General features: G+C 42.5%; 1 protein-coding gene across 1 annotated transcript; it reads left to right on the plus strand.

The window, feature by feature from the left end:
• The first annotated feature begins 509 nt into the window (after window positions 1-509).
• On the plus strand, window positions 510-5,405 carry LOC123110527 (SPX and EXS domain-containing protein 1). The gene is made up of 13 exons (XM_044531065.1): window positions 510-823; window positions 947-1,083; window positions 1,689-1,727; window positions 1,813-1,905; window positions 2,012-2,128; window positions 2,629-2,724; window positions 3,333-3,446; window positions 3,626-3,679; window positions 4,011-4,058; window positions 4,180-4,330; window positions 4,487-4,652; window positions 4,735-4,804; window positions 4,941-5,405. Exons 2-13 carry the CDS (start codon window positions 1,015-1,017, stop codon window positions 5,196-5,198), a joined length of 1,275 nt encoding a protein of 424 aa, XP_044387000.1. The 5' UTR covers window positions 510-823; window positions 947-1,014; the 3' UTR covers window positions 5,199-5,405.
• Window positions 5,406-15,806: the final 10,401 nt, after the last annotated feature.

Raw genomic sequence — 15,806 nt, forward strand, 5'->3', positions numbered from 1 at the left:
AGGGGAGCACCTGCGCGCTGCGAGGCGCAACCGGCGCCGCGTTTCTCCCCCTCTCTCCCCTTGAGTTTAGTTCAGATTTCAGTTCAGCCTTCTTTTACATGTTCCATGGAATGATCCAGATCCAATTGACATTGTTGAAATTGGAAGAGAAAGGTTCACAAAATTAAGCTCAAATGCAGTCTACCAAACAACATCTATTGTATATAGCATCTCTCATGCAACAATATTATACAGTGCACCAAACATACATCTCAACCAATTTCTGCATCAGCTCAACCAGACCACGCTCACCCAGAATCCCTCATGCGATGCAGGCTAAAGCCACCCAGGTAACCAAACACGCCTTAAATGCATCGCATCCAGAGACGCAAAACAGCGGCCCAGATAACGAGCACATGTGTGCTCGTGACCAGAAGCACCGCGTCCAAAGAACAGCAACAGATCATCACGGAATAAAGCACTCCTCTACTACCACCACCACCAGTACTAAAGTCGATAGAAAATTCAGAGCTCCCCCGTGGTTCGCCTACACGTCAAACTCCAAGTCGGCGCCTCCCTCCCTCACCTTCCGCGTCCCCCTTTCTCCCCTTCCTACGGCTTCTCCTCCCCCTCTTCAGTCTTCACCCCTGCCCACCCTCGCAGATCTCGCCATTCCCTGCCACGCCGCCGGCCGCCCGCCCGCGCGCCCCGTTCCGGCGGAAGGTTTCCGCCTCTCCCACAGCCTCCCCGGAGAGCCGGAGGGGCCTGCGCCTATCCGACGGACGGCACGGCTCCTCTCTCCCCTGCCGCCCCCACCGGCCGCGATACGGGCTGTCGATCCTCGGTGAGCGCCTCTGCTCGATCCGGTCAGCTTCGGCTCTCGTGGACCATGGACCCCGTCGCCTGCCAGACTGCTGTCGCGCTGATGCAGCGGCGAGGCCGATTCTGATTCTGCTGCCGTGCGCAGGGTTCGTTCGAAGACGCAGGCGCCTGTGCGACCGAGTGCGCGCGCGGAGGGTCAGGGTCGGCGCCGAGATGAAGGGCGTGTCGGCCATCCCCGCCGTGGCGATCATCCCTTCGCCGCTCTTCCTCTGGCGGGTCAAGGTAGCCTTCGCAGCATTTCCACGGGCGCTACATGCTTAATGTACTTTCTGATGTGTAGTAAGTGTGCTCCGTGCGGCCGCCGTTATGCGCATTGTCTGCAGCGGATGCCATGTTTGTAAGGAAATTAAGTGATAAGCCAACGAATCTGATGCCCCCCTCATTGCATAAACTTTGTAATAGCGACAAAAAATCATGCCATGTCTAAATCTCTGCTACTCTAGGATACGTCTTTGTTTTCCACGATACTTGGAACAGTAGAACACCTGAACACTACTATGGTGTTAGCGTCTCGATATTTTCGCAGTACATGCCTAGGAGAAGCCTTCTAGCTTAGTCACAAAAGATGAAGCGGCCTTTTAGCATCGCCATTTTCAGTTGGAGCTGCTGCTTTTTTTACTGATTTACCCTGTAATTTCCTCCAAGAGACACTAACATATTTACCTGTCCATATCTAATTCTATTCTGTGGCATCATGTATTTTATTGGTTCTTTTTTTGCTGTAACCACTAACCAATTGTACTCAAATTACCCTGTTCTCTTGATTTCTCATCTGCCAGATCTACATTTTACTTCTCAAATTGCTTATGAGTGTGTCCCTTTTCCAGGTTATATTGTTTCTCCTATGGGGCTTGTGCTGTTGCAAGGTCAGTGTTGCTCTATTAATCACTTTTGTACTGTATGAATTGAGCTTCATGTAATTGTTAATTGATTATGCTCTTGGAACTGCAGATAGGGTGGGACTCAGTTATGAGAATGAGTGTTGATCTGCGAGACTTATTTCTATACGAGGCTTTCTTATACTATAATCCTCTTCTTCTGGTGGTGAGTTTCTTTTTGTTGTTGCACTTGTGGCATACTCAACTCTTAGTAACCGCCTATGCAGAAAATTTACTCATGCATGTAATTGTGCTTTGTGTTCCTATTGTAGGCACTGATGATTTGGTTATGGGGAGTAAATTTGTGGGTTTTCGCACAATCATCAGTAAATTATGCGAAGGTGTTTGATCTTTCGCAGACACATTTATCACACCGAGAAATATGGAGGGTATGCCTATTTATCTTGTTTGCGATATCCATTTGATCTCTTGTTTGAATACATTTACACTGACATGCCTATCCATAGCCTATAAGCTTTATGGAGTATTGCAATGCAATGTCTGCGGCATATGGTTGTTACGGTAGCCTGAATTTTACCGATGGTGGCAAAGCTCTCAACAATTCTTTTAGTTCCCAGTCCATTATATTTTTCTAGTACAACTGTACATAACATTTCTAAAGCAACCATGTTTATCTTGCTTTTATATGCAAGTAATATATATGATCCGTACTTTAGTGTCTGGAGAACATGTGTTGCCAGGGGAATTATTTCTGCAGTCGAGTACTGACGGGCTGGTGTTTTGAACTTGGCTCTCTTTTCTTTAAACTGTATCTTGTTGTTGTCCTGTCCATTTCTTTTATGCTGACATAATATTGTATAATTGTTCATATTACATGTACTCTGGCATATCATTCTGCTTAAGTACACTTATTTTCCTCCATTGGCAGTGTGCTACTTGGCTGACTTTAGTTGTTCCAACAAGTATGACAGCTTACCTATATCTGTATTCACATGGTGAAGTGTCTCTTGCTGCATCTCAACCAGTGTAATATCTTGAGCTCATTAAGTTGTTAATTCTATGATTTGCTCATGGGACCTTTTGTTGTGTACATTACGCTTGGTTATACTTGTGGTGGTGCTTATCAGTTATCAGTAATCAAATTTGGACATAAATATCCCCAGAGCTCTCCCAAGGAACAGTATAATGATAAGATAATTGTTGACATACTAAAACGAATGTCTCATTGTGTATCTCTGGCTCTGTTGTGTTAATTGATGAATTGAAACTTACATCCTGTCGCAAGATCAGAACAGTAGTATATTCATTATACATTTTGCTAGCAATGAATGTTAATGCAAGTGCCACTTTTACCTTAAAGTTATGCCTATTCTCCTGTAATCGAACAAGTGGAAATGCCCATCTTAGTACAATACTATTATATGTTAAGCATCAATTGATGTACATGCAGACATAGTTACGAATGGTTTCTTTGTAACACTGAAGTGATCTGAAGTTCTGTATGATGCACAATCCACTTACTCCTGCTTCCCCTTATAGAAACAATAAATCATGCAATTTATTCTACTCTGATTCATTATTACTTTTTAAATGCTGGGTTATGAATTGACATATCATTCTGCCTGTCTGCAGGTTCTTTTGTATGTTATCCTTCTGATGATCCTCCTTTCTCCTTTTGATATGTTTTATTTATCATCACGCTTTTTCTTTCTGAGGACCATGTGGCGTATAGCACTTCCATTACAAGTAAGTTGTAAAAAATTTCAGTAATGTTAGATAGGTTTTGCTTTTAGCTATGCTATAGACAAAACAAAATATTTTGGTATGTGGTGGCTATTATATATACCTGATTGTCCTTGCTTGCGGAGCCAGTAAATCTGATCAAATAACATTTTGAATTGATTTAATGTACTCTTGTTCCGCAGGCAATTACATTCCCTGACTTCTTTATGGCGGATATTTTTACATCCATGTCAAAGGTATGCTGTCATTTTTTGTAAACAATTGGAGACAGTTTGCAGTCATTTATTTAAAGTGTTTACTGTCCATTGTTTTGTTTTAACTAATTACTGCTATAGATAGTATGACATGGTTTTCTTGTTTAATATGTACTATATTATTTTCTGTTCTCATGTTAGCTGTAATATACTGTAGTTTCTGTAAGAAAAATTATCTCCTAACTACGTGAGCATCTGCAATATACTATTTCCTCGTTTTGTAGAGAACTGTTTCTAGCTTCTAGGCTGTCCTGAGTGGAGATTTTCAGTTTGATCTTTCTAATATGTTGCTCAATTGCTGTATTTGTTGCAGGTGTTTTCAGATTTGGAACGTTCAGGTTGTCGCATGGTCCATCGTCAGGTTAATCTCTTTGTTTCTCTTGTTCTATGCACATATTGTCTTCTGCAGTATCCATACTGCTTGGTTTACTTGACGATTGCAAAGTACTGCAAAAAGTAATTGTTATTATGAAATTTTACAGGTCGCGACAATTGCTTGGTTTGAAGCAGATTCAATTTGTGGTAGCCACTCTGTAGCTATTCCTCTAGTTCTGGTACTCCCTTATTTGTGTCGTTTCTTCCAGTGTCTTCGACAGTACAAGGATACAAGGGAGAAAACTTGTCTTCTGAACGGTATTTACTCACCACCATATTTCAGCTCTAATTTTTTATTTCTTTTGAGATGACATACATGTTTAAAATGCTAGAAATAGTACAAATTGTAGCTTGTGATCATATGTTTTTGTACCTATTTCTGGACACTTACCAACATTTTTGTACCAAATCCAGCACTCAAGTACTCGACAGCAGTCCCCGTGATCTTTTTATCAGCTCTCAAGTATCATGTATTTCCCGACGTATGGATTAGCTTTTACCGCCCCCTGTGGCTTATTTCCAGTGTTGTGAATTCATTGTATTCCTTCTACTGGGATATAAAGCGAGATTGGGATTTGAGGTGCCATTCTCTACAAAAGTTTCCTTTCCACTCTGTCCTTGCGTATCAATTGTTGCTAATGAGACTTCCTCTATAATTGCAGCATTTTAACCAGGATTTTCATGTTCAAAAACCCAAATGCATGGAGCAATCTTCTTTACGGGCGTAGCTGGGTATACACTCTTTAACACTTACTCCCTCTGTTCCTAAATATATGACATTTTGGCAGTTCAAATTGAGGGAGCACATGATTTTAGCTAGTACACCTTGTTAGTTTTGTGAACTAATACTTTCCTGATTGCTCTACAGGTATTTTATTGGGTGTTAGGTAGCAATCTCATTCTCCGATGTACATGGACATACAAGCTATCGGCGCATCTGCGGCACAACTACCTGACAGTGTTTGCGATAACAGCTTTGGAAATGGTGAGGCGGTTCCAGTGGGTCTTTTTCCGCGTCGAGAATGAGTGGAACAAGATGACAGCCAAGCAAAATTTTGAAATGTCCTCTGATATGCTGCCTTCGGAAGCAGATAGGCTACTGGATTCTAACAGCCATACAGTCTGACCCTACATTCTAAACAGTCTTATAGCGCGGTCCTTGCGAGGTTCTTTCTCGTAATATCTCTAGAGCTCAGAGGGCCAATTATACAGGATAGGTTTACACACAAAATGAAGTTGTTGGCACGTGTGCCCGTATGTAACAGTCTTGAATCCAGACAATGATAGTAATACCAAAAACAAATAATGTTATTTGGCACCTTTACAGAGACTATCTGCCTAGCTGATCTGCACATCAACAATCTGAGGTTGACGCTTTATCCTTTTGGTTCTGTTCTCCTTGCAACTGTTCAAATGCAGCTGCAATCATCTTGCGCAACAGTACAATTAGCGCTTATCCACAAGTGCAGTGCGTGGGAACTGTATTTGTTTTCTTCATCTCAGTGTTTGGTAGTAATAAGTTGCATTTGAACAGCACATGCTCAAGATTGATTTGTATCCATTGGAACAACAGTCTAGAAACAACTTAGTTTAATGGCTGTGGTTTTCCCAATCAGTCTCTATACCCACCCACAGGATTTCTTAAGCAAGTTGCAACTTGGATAATGGAATCCAAACCAAAAATGGAGCCCTTGTCTGGGACAAAGAAGGGAGCTGATTTTTATTCTTGCCATTACACCTGACATTATTACTCCCTAGGTATAAATAATTTGAACAGAAACAGACTCGGTTACTCATTTGCATCCATGCAATAATTAAGTGACTTACACACTGAATTAGTACTCCTACTCTACCACAAATACACAAACACAAGTAGTACAGTACATTATAAAGAAAAGCATGGGACACATGAATGCTCGTGGAATTCGCAGCCGCTCGTGGTCACCGTCGAACGTGCGTGCGCGAGGCAGCAGCGGTACACGAGGCAGAGCGTGCGCCACGGAGAGGGAGGAGATCCAGAAGGTCCGGGGAGGTCCCGCGGCTACGGAGACGTGAACGCGTCCTCCGGCTCCGGCGCGGTGGGCTGCTGTTGCTGCAGGACGAGGAGGGAGCGCAGCGTGTCCCGGAGGCGGTTGGCGCGCCTCCGGTGGCGGATGCGGCGGAGCACGGCGTCCTTCTCCAGCGGCCCCGCGCCGGGCCCGGGCCTGTGCAGGTACAGCCGGCTCGTCACCCGCACCGCCGCCGCCGCGTCCCCCTCGTCTTCTTGCGCCGCCGCCGGGGGCGGAGACGAAGGTGGGCTCTTGGACACCCTGGAGTCCATGGCAAGATCGATCGGACTTCTTCTCGTCCTCTTCAGAGCTTTGTGTGCGGAGCTGAGTGAGTGAGTGATGAATGAAGGAGTGAGGGGAGTGTGAAAGGTGGCGAGGCAGGGGCCATTTATAGACGGTTTCGGGGAGCTCAATTGTGATTTTAGTACTCCGGGTTGCTGTTTACTACCTCCGTCCTCATTTACAGGTCCTCTTTATAGTTTGTGCTAAATTTTGACTAAAGATTTAACTAACAAAATGTTAATGCATGTCAAGAAAAATTATTTCATTGGATTTATATTTGAACATAGTTTTTAAAAATATAATGTTTGATGATATGCGTGAATATTTTGTTAGTTTAATCTATGATCAAAATTTGGCACGAAATATAATGAGGACCAATAAACCCGAACGGAGGTAGTATTATGGAAACAGGTAGCTGGAGGACATGGTTTCACGTGTCAGCGCCGCCTGTTTGTTTTTGTTTTTGTTTTGTTTCTTTCCTCTCGCACGCACTGCTCACGCACAAATGGTGATGAGGGATGAGTTGTGGAGCACATTCAAACGACCGCTTTGCCCAAATCATTGCAAGTTAATTAATCTCATGCACGAACAGAATGCAACGATTAGGTGTGTCGATGACGACCCGATTTTTTTTTAAATAGTTTGTGTCATAACTTTGCCGGTTTCGGTCTGAAAATATTAGCCCAGCCGCAGTTTCTAGAGAGAGGGAGAGAGGGATGGTAAAAAAAAAAGATTAGTAGCGCAAGTCCTCTGTAATTGACTAGGAGTGACACTGAAAGGTTAGAATCTGTTCTCCGTGAGACAACGACCAGTTGGGTAAGAACACATTTCGGCTGCCACGCCAGGAAAACACCACCTTTGATTCGGGCGACGTCACTTTACACTCACAGCTCGCCATGCCATTCCCATGGCTGCCTGATGAAGCTTGTACACTAGTCTTTGGTAAATAAAAGACTTGCAGTAGTATTAGTTTGGTCAAGCTAATTAATTTGGAGATGCTTGTGAGCACTGAGCACGCAAGAACTAAGCTAAGCTAGAGCCACACATAAAGATTTCAGTTAAAGAGATACTGGTAGTAGTAAATTAATTACTCCAGAATCGAATCATGCATGGTTGCAATACAGTACTCCTAGTAGTAGCATTTGTTGGGACCTGGACACGTAGCAAGGTAGCGCCGGAAAGCCACCGTCCAAACTTGGATCTGCACGGTACTCAGAGCATGGTTAATAGTATAGCCAACTGCTGGCTATAAGCCATTGCCATGTCATCTATAGCCTATCTTATAGCCAATATGTACAATAGTTGATTAGAAGAGTGTACTACTTTTTTATTATATGGCCCACCTTTCACTCTCATAAAGTGCCTAGGAGCACGTGCTAGAGTTGGCTCTTCACCAAGAGCCCGCTTCCCTTCTCTCTCTTCTTCTCTTTCCTCCAATTAAGCAAGAATATACTAGTTTATTTCTTATAGCCAGCTGACTCAGCTCTATTGTATTTGCTCTCAGAGTAGTAATTAAGCAAGGTAAATGCGTTTTGCCTCGGTTGGTCGGTGAGTGCAGTACGGCGCCTGCTGTCGCCGCAGTGAAACTCGCGGAAGACGACGCAGTAAAATGGTGTCAGGTGCACGCAGCAGCACCAGCAGCAGCCTATCCTATCCCTTCTGACCGTGAGGCTCTGACTCTGAGTGTGCTACACATGATTCCCGCAAAAAAAAAGTGTGCTATACATGAATGAATGAACGAATGAATGCATGCCACGTGTCACATGCATGCTCCTGATGCCTTTTTTGCCCGTGGTGGGTTAGCCACCGACCAGAGTGGCGGCCAAGAGTTTTCAACTCAAAATTTAAACTTTTTTAGCTTTCAGCCAAAATCACTAATTGAAAAATACTTCTTTCAAAGATCACTCCCACCTTTTCATGTTGCGACAAATGACGCATTGCATGCGCGCAACTTGTCGTAACTGTGAGTTTTTTCTTTTTTAATCTATTTATTCAAAACGTTTTATCTCTAAAACCCTGAGTCCAAATCTTGAACCGTTTTCATCATTGAATTTTCTCGCGTTGAAATCTTCAAAACTAGATTCAATGTTGATAGGTTTTGATGAACCTTTTTTTCACGAAAAAACCGAACCAAGAGCACTTTCCTCCCTTTCCGGAAGCCATTTCCGAGAGGCATGGTTGTGCCTCTCGCGGAAGCAAAAGACAAAAAGAAAGAGAAAACGAGTTTCTTTTTTCCGTTTTCGAGAATCACGGCCATGCCTCTTCCGGAAACAAACCCATGCCTCTCACGAAATAAGAAAAAAAAATAGAACGAGTTTTTTTCGTTTTCGAAAGCATGGACGTGCCTCTCGCAAAAGCAAAACCGTGCCTCCCACGAAAAAAAGAAAAAGAGAAAACGTGTTTTTCTACGTTTCCGAGAGACATGGTCGCAGAAGCAAAACCGTGCGTCTCACAAAAGAAAAAAAAACATGTTTTTTCTCTTTTCCGAGAGGCACCGCCGTGTGTCTCGCGGAGGCAAAACCGTGTCTCTCACGAGAGAAAAAAAGAAAAAGAAGAAAAACACTTTTTTTTTGTTTTCGAGAGGCACGGTCGTACCTCTTGCGGAAGCAAAAAGGTGCCTTTTGCAGAAACAAAATTGTGCTTCTTGAAAAAAAAGGAAAGCAGGTTTTTTGCACAAAATTTTTTTTTTCAACTTTTTGTCAAAAAGCTAGAAAAGACCGATGAAAAACCAAAAAAGTAAAAAAAACCCATCTAAAAAACCAAAAATGTGTTCGAACAAATAAAATAAAAAACAAGATCCGGAGAAAGCGCCCAGAGCGCGACACGTGGCGGGCGCACTCTCAACCCACCTCAAGTGATTGTTAGGAGGCTTTTAAAGGAGGGCTCGCCAACTAGTTGCTCTTAGTTTCAGCTCCTTTCAAACGGGCCGAGCCTTGGTGCTACACGGGCCTGGTAGTGTTGAATTTACGGGCTTTTCACGTTTGTGGGGGATGGTCAGATACGAGTGATGTTGCTCGGCCAGTGCTATAGAGCACTAGCACATCACACGGCCTGGCAGTGACGTTAGGAATCACAGAAATATGCCCACTAATGATCAGTTTTCAGTTTGCGGTATGCAAGATTCGTGGAGGCACAGTTAAAAAAACCGAAATATGTATGTGACAATTGTGTGACAGATTGCAAAACTATCATACGATCTCATCAAGCGATCCCTTCGTCAAACCCAGCCACCCAGGCACCCACGATCCCCACCTACATATCGCGTCGCTGCCCTGCGCAGAATCTCGTGGTCGCCGGCCACGCCACCGCCCACGCCAGTCCGTGCCCCCAAGCTCGACACCCTTGCCAGCTCTCCATGGGTCGAGGTCGTCCCTGTTGATCCACTCTGCCGAGCGTTGCCACCGCCGTCAACGCGAGCATAAAGTTTCTTTGTAGCTCGTCCTACATGGAACCTCTTATCTTCAGCCCTTCAACATTGCTTTGAGATCCGTACTCTTCAACTAACTTGCAACAAGCAGATTTCTCTTTTTTGTTTCTCTAAAATGAAAGAACATATGGACTTCAAACTTTCCAGATCAAACAAACTTTACAACTTCATTGTGTGAACAAACTTTCAGATTTTTTGGACCAACATAAATATACAAAATGTGATTTTTTTTATTAAAAAAATAAATTTTAGCATTTTAAATGCATGAAAAAATCTGAAAGTTTTTTCCCACGTAGTAATTAGAATGTTTTGTTGTCCTGCAAAGTGTGAAGTTTATACGTTTTTTCGTTTGAGAGAAACAAAAATGACAAATGTGCCTGCACGGATCTTAATGCCAAAATGGATGGCTAAAATAAGGGGTACCGTGTAGCTCCAGCTACACAAAACCACACCAACGCGAGTCCCGCTACCACGCTCGCATGCTTCCCCATCTCAGCGAACTTCCTTCTCAGGCGGTCATGATGGGAAGGCGGAGGAGGGCCATGGTGGGGCGGGCAGCGGTGCTCTTCCTTGAAGCAGGGCTAGAAGTGAGGTGGCGAGTGCGCGGCTCACGGCCGGGAAGGCGAGCGGCGGAATCCGGTGCTCAGCCGTCGGCAGCCGGAGGGGCGGGCGAGTGGCGACGACGGCCGACATGGGTGCTTCTGCTGCTGCGGCCACACGCGACAAGTGGTGGCAGATAGCCTAACAAGCTGCTGCATCGGGTGCGCGGCTCACGACCGGGAAGATGATGGGCGGCGGCGGCCGGTGCTCAGCCAGCAGCCGAAGAGGCCAGGGACGGTGGCCAACGCTGTTGCTGCTAGTGCTGCGGCGTCCACGCGTGAGTAGCTGTTGCGGCCACGGACCAAGATCTATTCAGCAAGCATCAACTTTTTCGTGCTTGTTGTTTGATTGATCCATTCAGCTGCAAGACTGCGACATCTTTGTGTCGCGCACATGTACCAAGATCAGTAGCTGTTTGATCCATTCAGTTCCGGTTCATGCGACTACTACTAATGATGATGATGATGCTTTTTTACTAGTGTTAGTAGTAGCTTGAAGGAAAGAGCCTCCTGTTGATGAAAGTAGAATGATGCTAGCATCAATTTTGAAGCAGCAGCAGCAGATCTAGCATCAATTTTGGTCTCTCTTGATGTAAATAGAGTATTCAGCTTCTCTTTGATTGAAATTGGAGACAACTACAAATTTAACATGATAAATCATGGTTGTTAAAAATAGTCTCACAAGAGGTGAAGAACCAAATCCATTGTCTATTTCATCTATTTGTTCCCAAACCAACACATACTTAGATACAAACATCGTGGTATTTTGACCCAGGGAAAAAAGTTGGAAAATATACCCCGGTAATTGTTGTGTAAATATCATGGTAATATAAGCACAGAAGAATTGGTAACTAACATACAAATATCACGGTAATTTTGGATCCTAGGAAATTGTTCTTGAAAACATACCCCGGTAAATTACGTAAAAATAATATGGTAATATATGAACAGCATACCCGAAATTACATACAAACAATGCGGTAACTTTGACTAAAGAAGGAAAAACATTGTTGAAAAAGATACCCGGTAACTTATATGAAAATAGCATGGTAATATACGAACCACCTATCCAATAACTTACTTATAAACACCACGGTAACTTTAATCAAGGAGGGAAAATTATTGAAAAACACCAATTGATAACTTAAGTGAAAATAGCACGGTAATATACGAGCCACATGCTCGATAAGTTACTTATAGATATCACGGTAACTTTGATCAAAGGAGGAAACTGTTGAAAAACATCCCCCGATAATTTATGCGAAAATAGCATGGTGATTAAACAATCATGTACTTGATAAATTACGTACAAATACCATGATAACTTTGACCAAGGAGAAAGAAGTTTTTGGAAACATAACCACCTCCCCTAATAACTTGTGTGATAATAGCATGGTAATATACGAATTACATACCTGATAACTTAAGTACAATCACTTCTATAACTTTTGACCAAGGGGGAAAATTTGCTGAAAAATGTAACCCCGATAACTTATGTATAAATACCATGTGAATTACATACTACAGGGGTGGTAACTTATGTAGCCGAGGCATGTTAACTTTTGACCCAGAAAAAGAAGTCGTCGGAACATATGTACCAATAAGGGATATAGTTTCGAAGATCTCGCGGAGACGAATCTTTTATGTGAAAACGGTTTTGCATCAAATCGATAGTTTGAGCTATAAAACATTTTGAATTTTGAGAATAAGAAGAATCAAGGATGACATCAGCTTTTTTGTGCTCTAGTATACATACATATGCATGTGGAGAAGGTGTGAGAACAATGTTTATGCCTCCGGTAATTTATGTGAAAATACCACGGTAACTTGCATACTACATGTGTGATAACTTATGTAGCCGAGGTGTGGTAACTTTTGATCTGGAAAAAAATTCGTCAAAACATACCAACATGGGATCTAGTTTTGAAGATCTCATTGTGACGAGTCTTTTATGTCAAAACGGTTTTTCCATCAGACTGACGATTTGAGCTACAAAACATTTTGAATTTTCGGAATAAGGAGAATCTAGGATGAGATCAGCTTTTTTGTCTTGTAGTGCATGCATGTAATTAGAGTAATGAGTGCACGTGAAAGAAAAATGATTCACTCTAATGCAATTACGCATGTAATTAAAGGAAAAGGAGGAGGTGTGTGGTAGTTTTAGCTATGTGGCACACGTGTGCCAAATATCACGGTCCATTTTTGTTTGTGGAGGCACAATCTATTGGAATGTTCTATGGCGAGATGTGTATGGGCCTTAGTGGACAAAGAGCTTCTGGAGCATTTGATGAGAACCTTGGAACCTTCGGCCAGAAATTGGCTTATTTAGTATGATGGATGTGCTGAACCATGAAGAATTAACACGCCTAACAGTGACTTTGTGGGCTATATGGACTGCTAAAAGGAAGTTAATTCATGAAGGTATTAACCAAAGTCCACTCTCAACTCATCCTTTTGTGACCCAGTTCATACCAGAGCTGGACCAGGTCAATCACCCAAATGTTGCACATGTGATGACAAGAGTACGAGAACCTGAAGGGCTACGGGCATGGATCGCGCACCACCTGAATGCATGGTAAAACAGATGTTGATGCCGGCGGTATCGATGGATCGCAACATTGGCGTTGCGGTAGTTTGCCGGAACTGAGATGGGTCCTACATTGGCTGGTCCGTGCTTGTGATTACAGAAAGTTCCCGTTTAGCTCAGGCTACAAGGAACCTCTTATCCTCAACACTCTTGTGATTAGCGGCATCCTTGACCTTGTGGCCGTTGAATATCACATGCAAGGAAGTTTTGTAGCTCGTCGAAGACCTTGGAGTTCACCATCTTCATATCGCCCCATATTGCAAAAGTGTTGTAAATTATATTACAGAGGGTGCCGGAGGCAACTACGGGGGTGTCATCAAAGAAATTAAAGCATGAGCGACTTCTTTTACTTCTTGTAATTTTACTCATGAACTTAGAAGCTTGAATTTGAAGCTGATAAATTGGCCAGGTATACCTTGTTATTAGATCATGGAAGGCATGTTTTGTTGGGGTCTCCTCATGATCCTACGATCATCCCTGTCATCATGAATGAGTAATAAAGCATGTCCCATTATTCTAAAAAATATCACAGGGCCTGGCTCTGCCCTGGTCTCTCTACAAGAAAAAAATATCAGCGTTTTGCATAAAAAACATCATGTATTCTGAAGAAAAAAAAGCTTCACCATCAGCACCGACCATGTACTTCAACTATGTGAATCACCGGACAATTACCATCAATGCCATGTACATTAATCCTTTTTTGCATTTGGAAATGGTTGCAAACACGATAAAAGGGGATTTTAAAACATGTTTGAGGTATGACGTTCTTTTCCTAAAATGAAGATTCACAGATTTAAAGGAAGAGAAATGTGAATCATGTGAGATCATAAAATAGTATTTGTTTTGACATGTTTGAGGTGCGATATTCTTTTCCTAAAATGAAGATTCATAGATTTAAAGGAAGAGAAATGTGAATCATGTGAGGTCGTAAAATAGTATCTATTTTGACATGTTTGAGCTATGACATTCTTTCCCTAAAATGAAGATTCATATATTTAAAGAAAGAGAAAAGACCCCTTAAATTCTGCATGCAGGCATGACAGAGATTTATTCAGGACCAATATTTTTTTAACCTTTTTTTAGATAAATATTTTGTTTACCTACTCCCTAACAAGTGTAGGTTATCACATTTTGGAACATGTTTGAGCTGGACTGGACATACTGGGCCATGGCCCACCCTTCTCCCCAAGCATTCTCTTAGGATTTGAATGGAGCTCTTGTTCGGCGCTTAAGGTGCCGCTAATCGCTACTGGCGCTTGCATCGCATGCATAGTGGGCCGGCCCAGGACAAAAATATCCTTCTCTTTGTATTCGTACCGTAAAAAAGACGTGTAATTCCTAGAAGGAGGGTTCGAACTCTGTCCGCTAAAGTCTAAAAAAGACGCTTAACTTTGTTGTATATTATTAGGAAAAAAACACGATTTGACCCTTCTTTTAGTACGACATTAACATGTAGGAGTAATATACACCCGGTTTATTATGAGTACTATTTTATGATAAAAATGAAAAAATAATTCACAAGAAAAAACATGAACATGAAGAAAGTTCATAAACTTGAAAAGGTTCATACAAATTGGAAAAAGTTCGTGAATTTGTGAAAAGTTCACGAATTTGAGAACATTTAATCATTTTTGAAAAACAATTCATTGAATTTGAATTTTTTTATCAATTTTGAAAAAAAGTTCATCGATTTTCAAAAAAAGTCCATCAGTTTTGAAAAAGTTCATCAATTTATAAAAGTAGATCCAATTAAAAAAAGTTCATCATTTTTTTAAAAAAAATCATCGAATTGAAAAATATTCATTGCATTTGAAAAAAAAAGTTCATCGAATTTGGAAAAAAGTTTCATCCATTCTGAAAAAAGTTCATCGGCTTAAAAAAACTTCATCGATCTCGAAGAAAAGTTTGTGAATTTTTTTTAAAAAGTTCACGAATTTGAAGAAAAAGTTCACACATTTAGAAAAAAAACCAAACATTCAAAGAAAAAGAAAAGGAAAAAAGTTGCCCGAATTGAAGAGGATAAAAGAGAGAAAAGAAGTGAGTTGGCACAGTCGGTCGAGATGGCATAGTGGTTACTTCTCTATGCTCTGAACAAAGAGGTCTCTGGTTTGAACCTTGCAGCCGCACCCTTTTTTTTAGGGGTGCCGCACCCTTTTTTGTTGTTTAACAGAAAAGAAAGAAAAAGTTAAACGGCCTGGCCCAACTCGTAAGAAGGGGGGGTGTGTGTTTCAGAACAGGCATCCGAAGCGCTAAAAAGGATCTGCCAGATTTGATATTGATTTGTCCTGTTGGCAGCAAATGGCCGGCTCATGGCCCACTCTATGTTAAACTGGCCCGTCCATGTTTCATGTCAAGCTCTGTCAGTGATCTATAGGTATTCGCACACGAACACATCACCGTGTACCCTCGATGTCGGGGGTGATGCACCGCAGCTCACGTTGAAGGAGACCCGCCGGAAGCGCGGTACGCAGGACAATCCGAAGGGCGCTTTTGTAGACCGGAAACCCCACACGCCCGGGAGGGACCCCGTCAGGGCGCGCGGTGGCTATGGGTTGCCCTAGGTCGACCTGATCGCCCCTAGGGCCTCGTGGATCGCCGCCCTGCAACTAGAAGAACGAACGAAGAACGAGGAAGAAGAAGAACAAGGGAGAGGGATAAAGGTAAAGGTAAAAGATGATAGATTGATTGTTCGATTATGTGTTGTTCAATTGGCCGTCACCCCTTATATATATATGAGGCGGCTGGACTTCCCGTACAAGAAAAGGACTCAAATCACGTCCAAAACATCAAA

Source organism: Triticum aestivum, chromosome 5B, assembly GCF_018294505.1.
Source record: "Triticum aestivum cultivar Chinese Spring chromosome 5B, IWGSC CS RefSeq v2.1, whole genome shotgun sequence".
NCBI lineage: Eukaryota > Viridiplantae > Streptophyta > Magnoliopsida > Poales > Poaceae > Triticum > Triticum aestivum.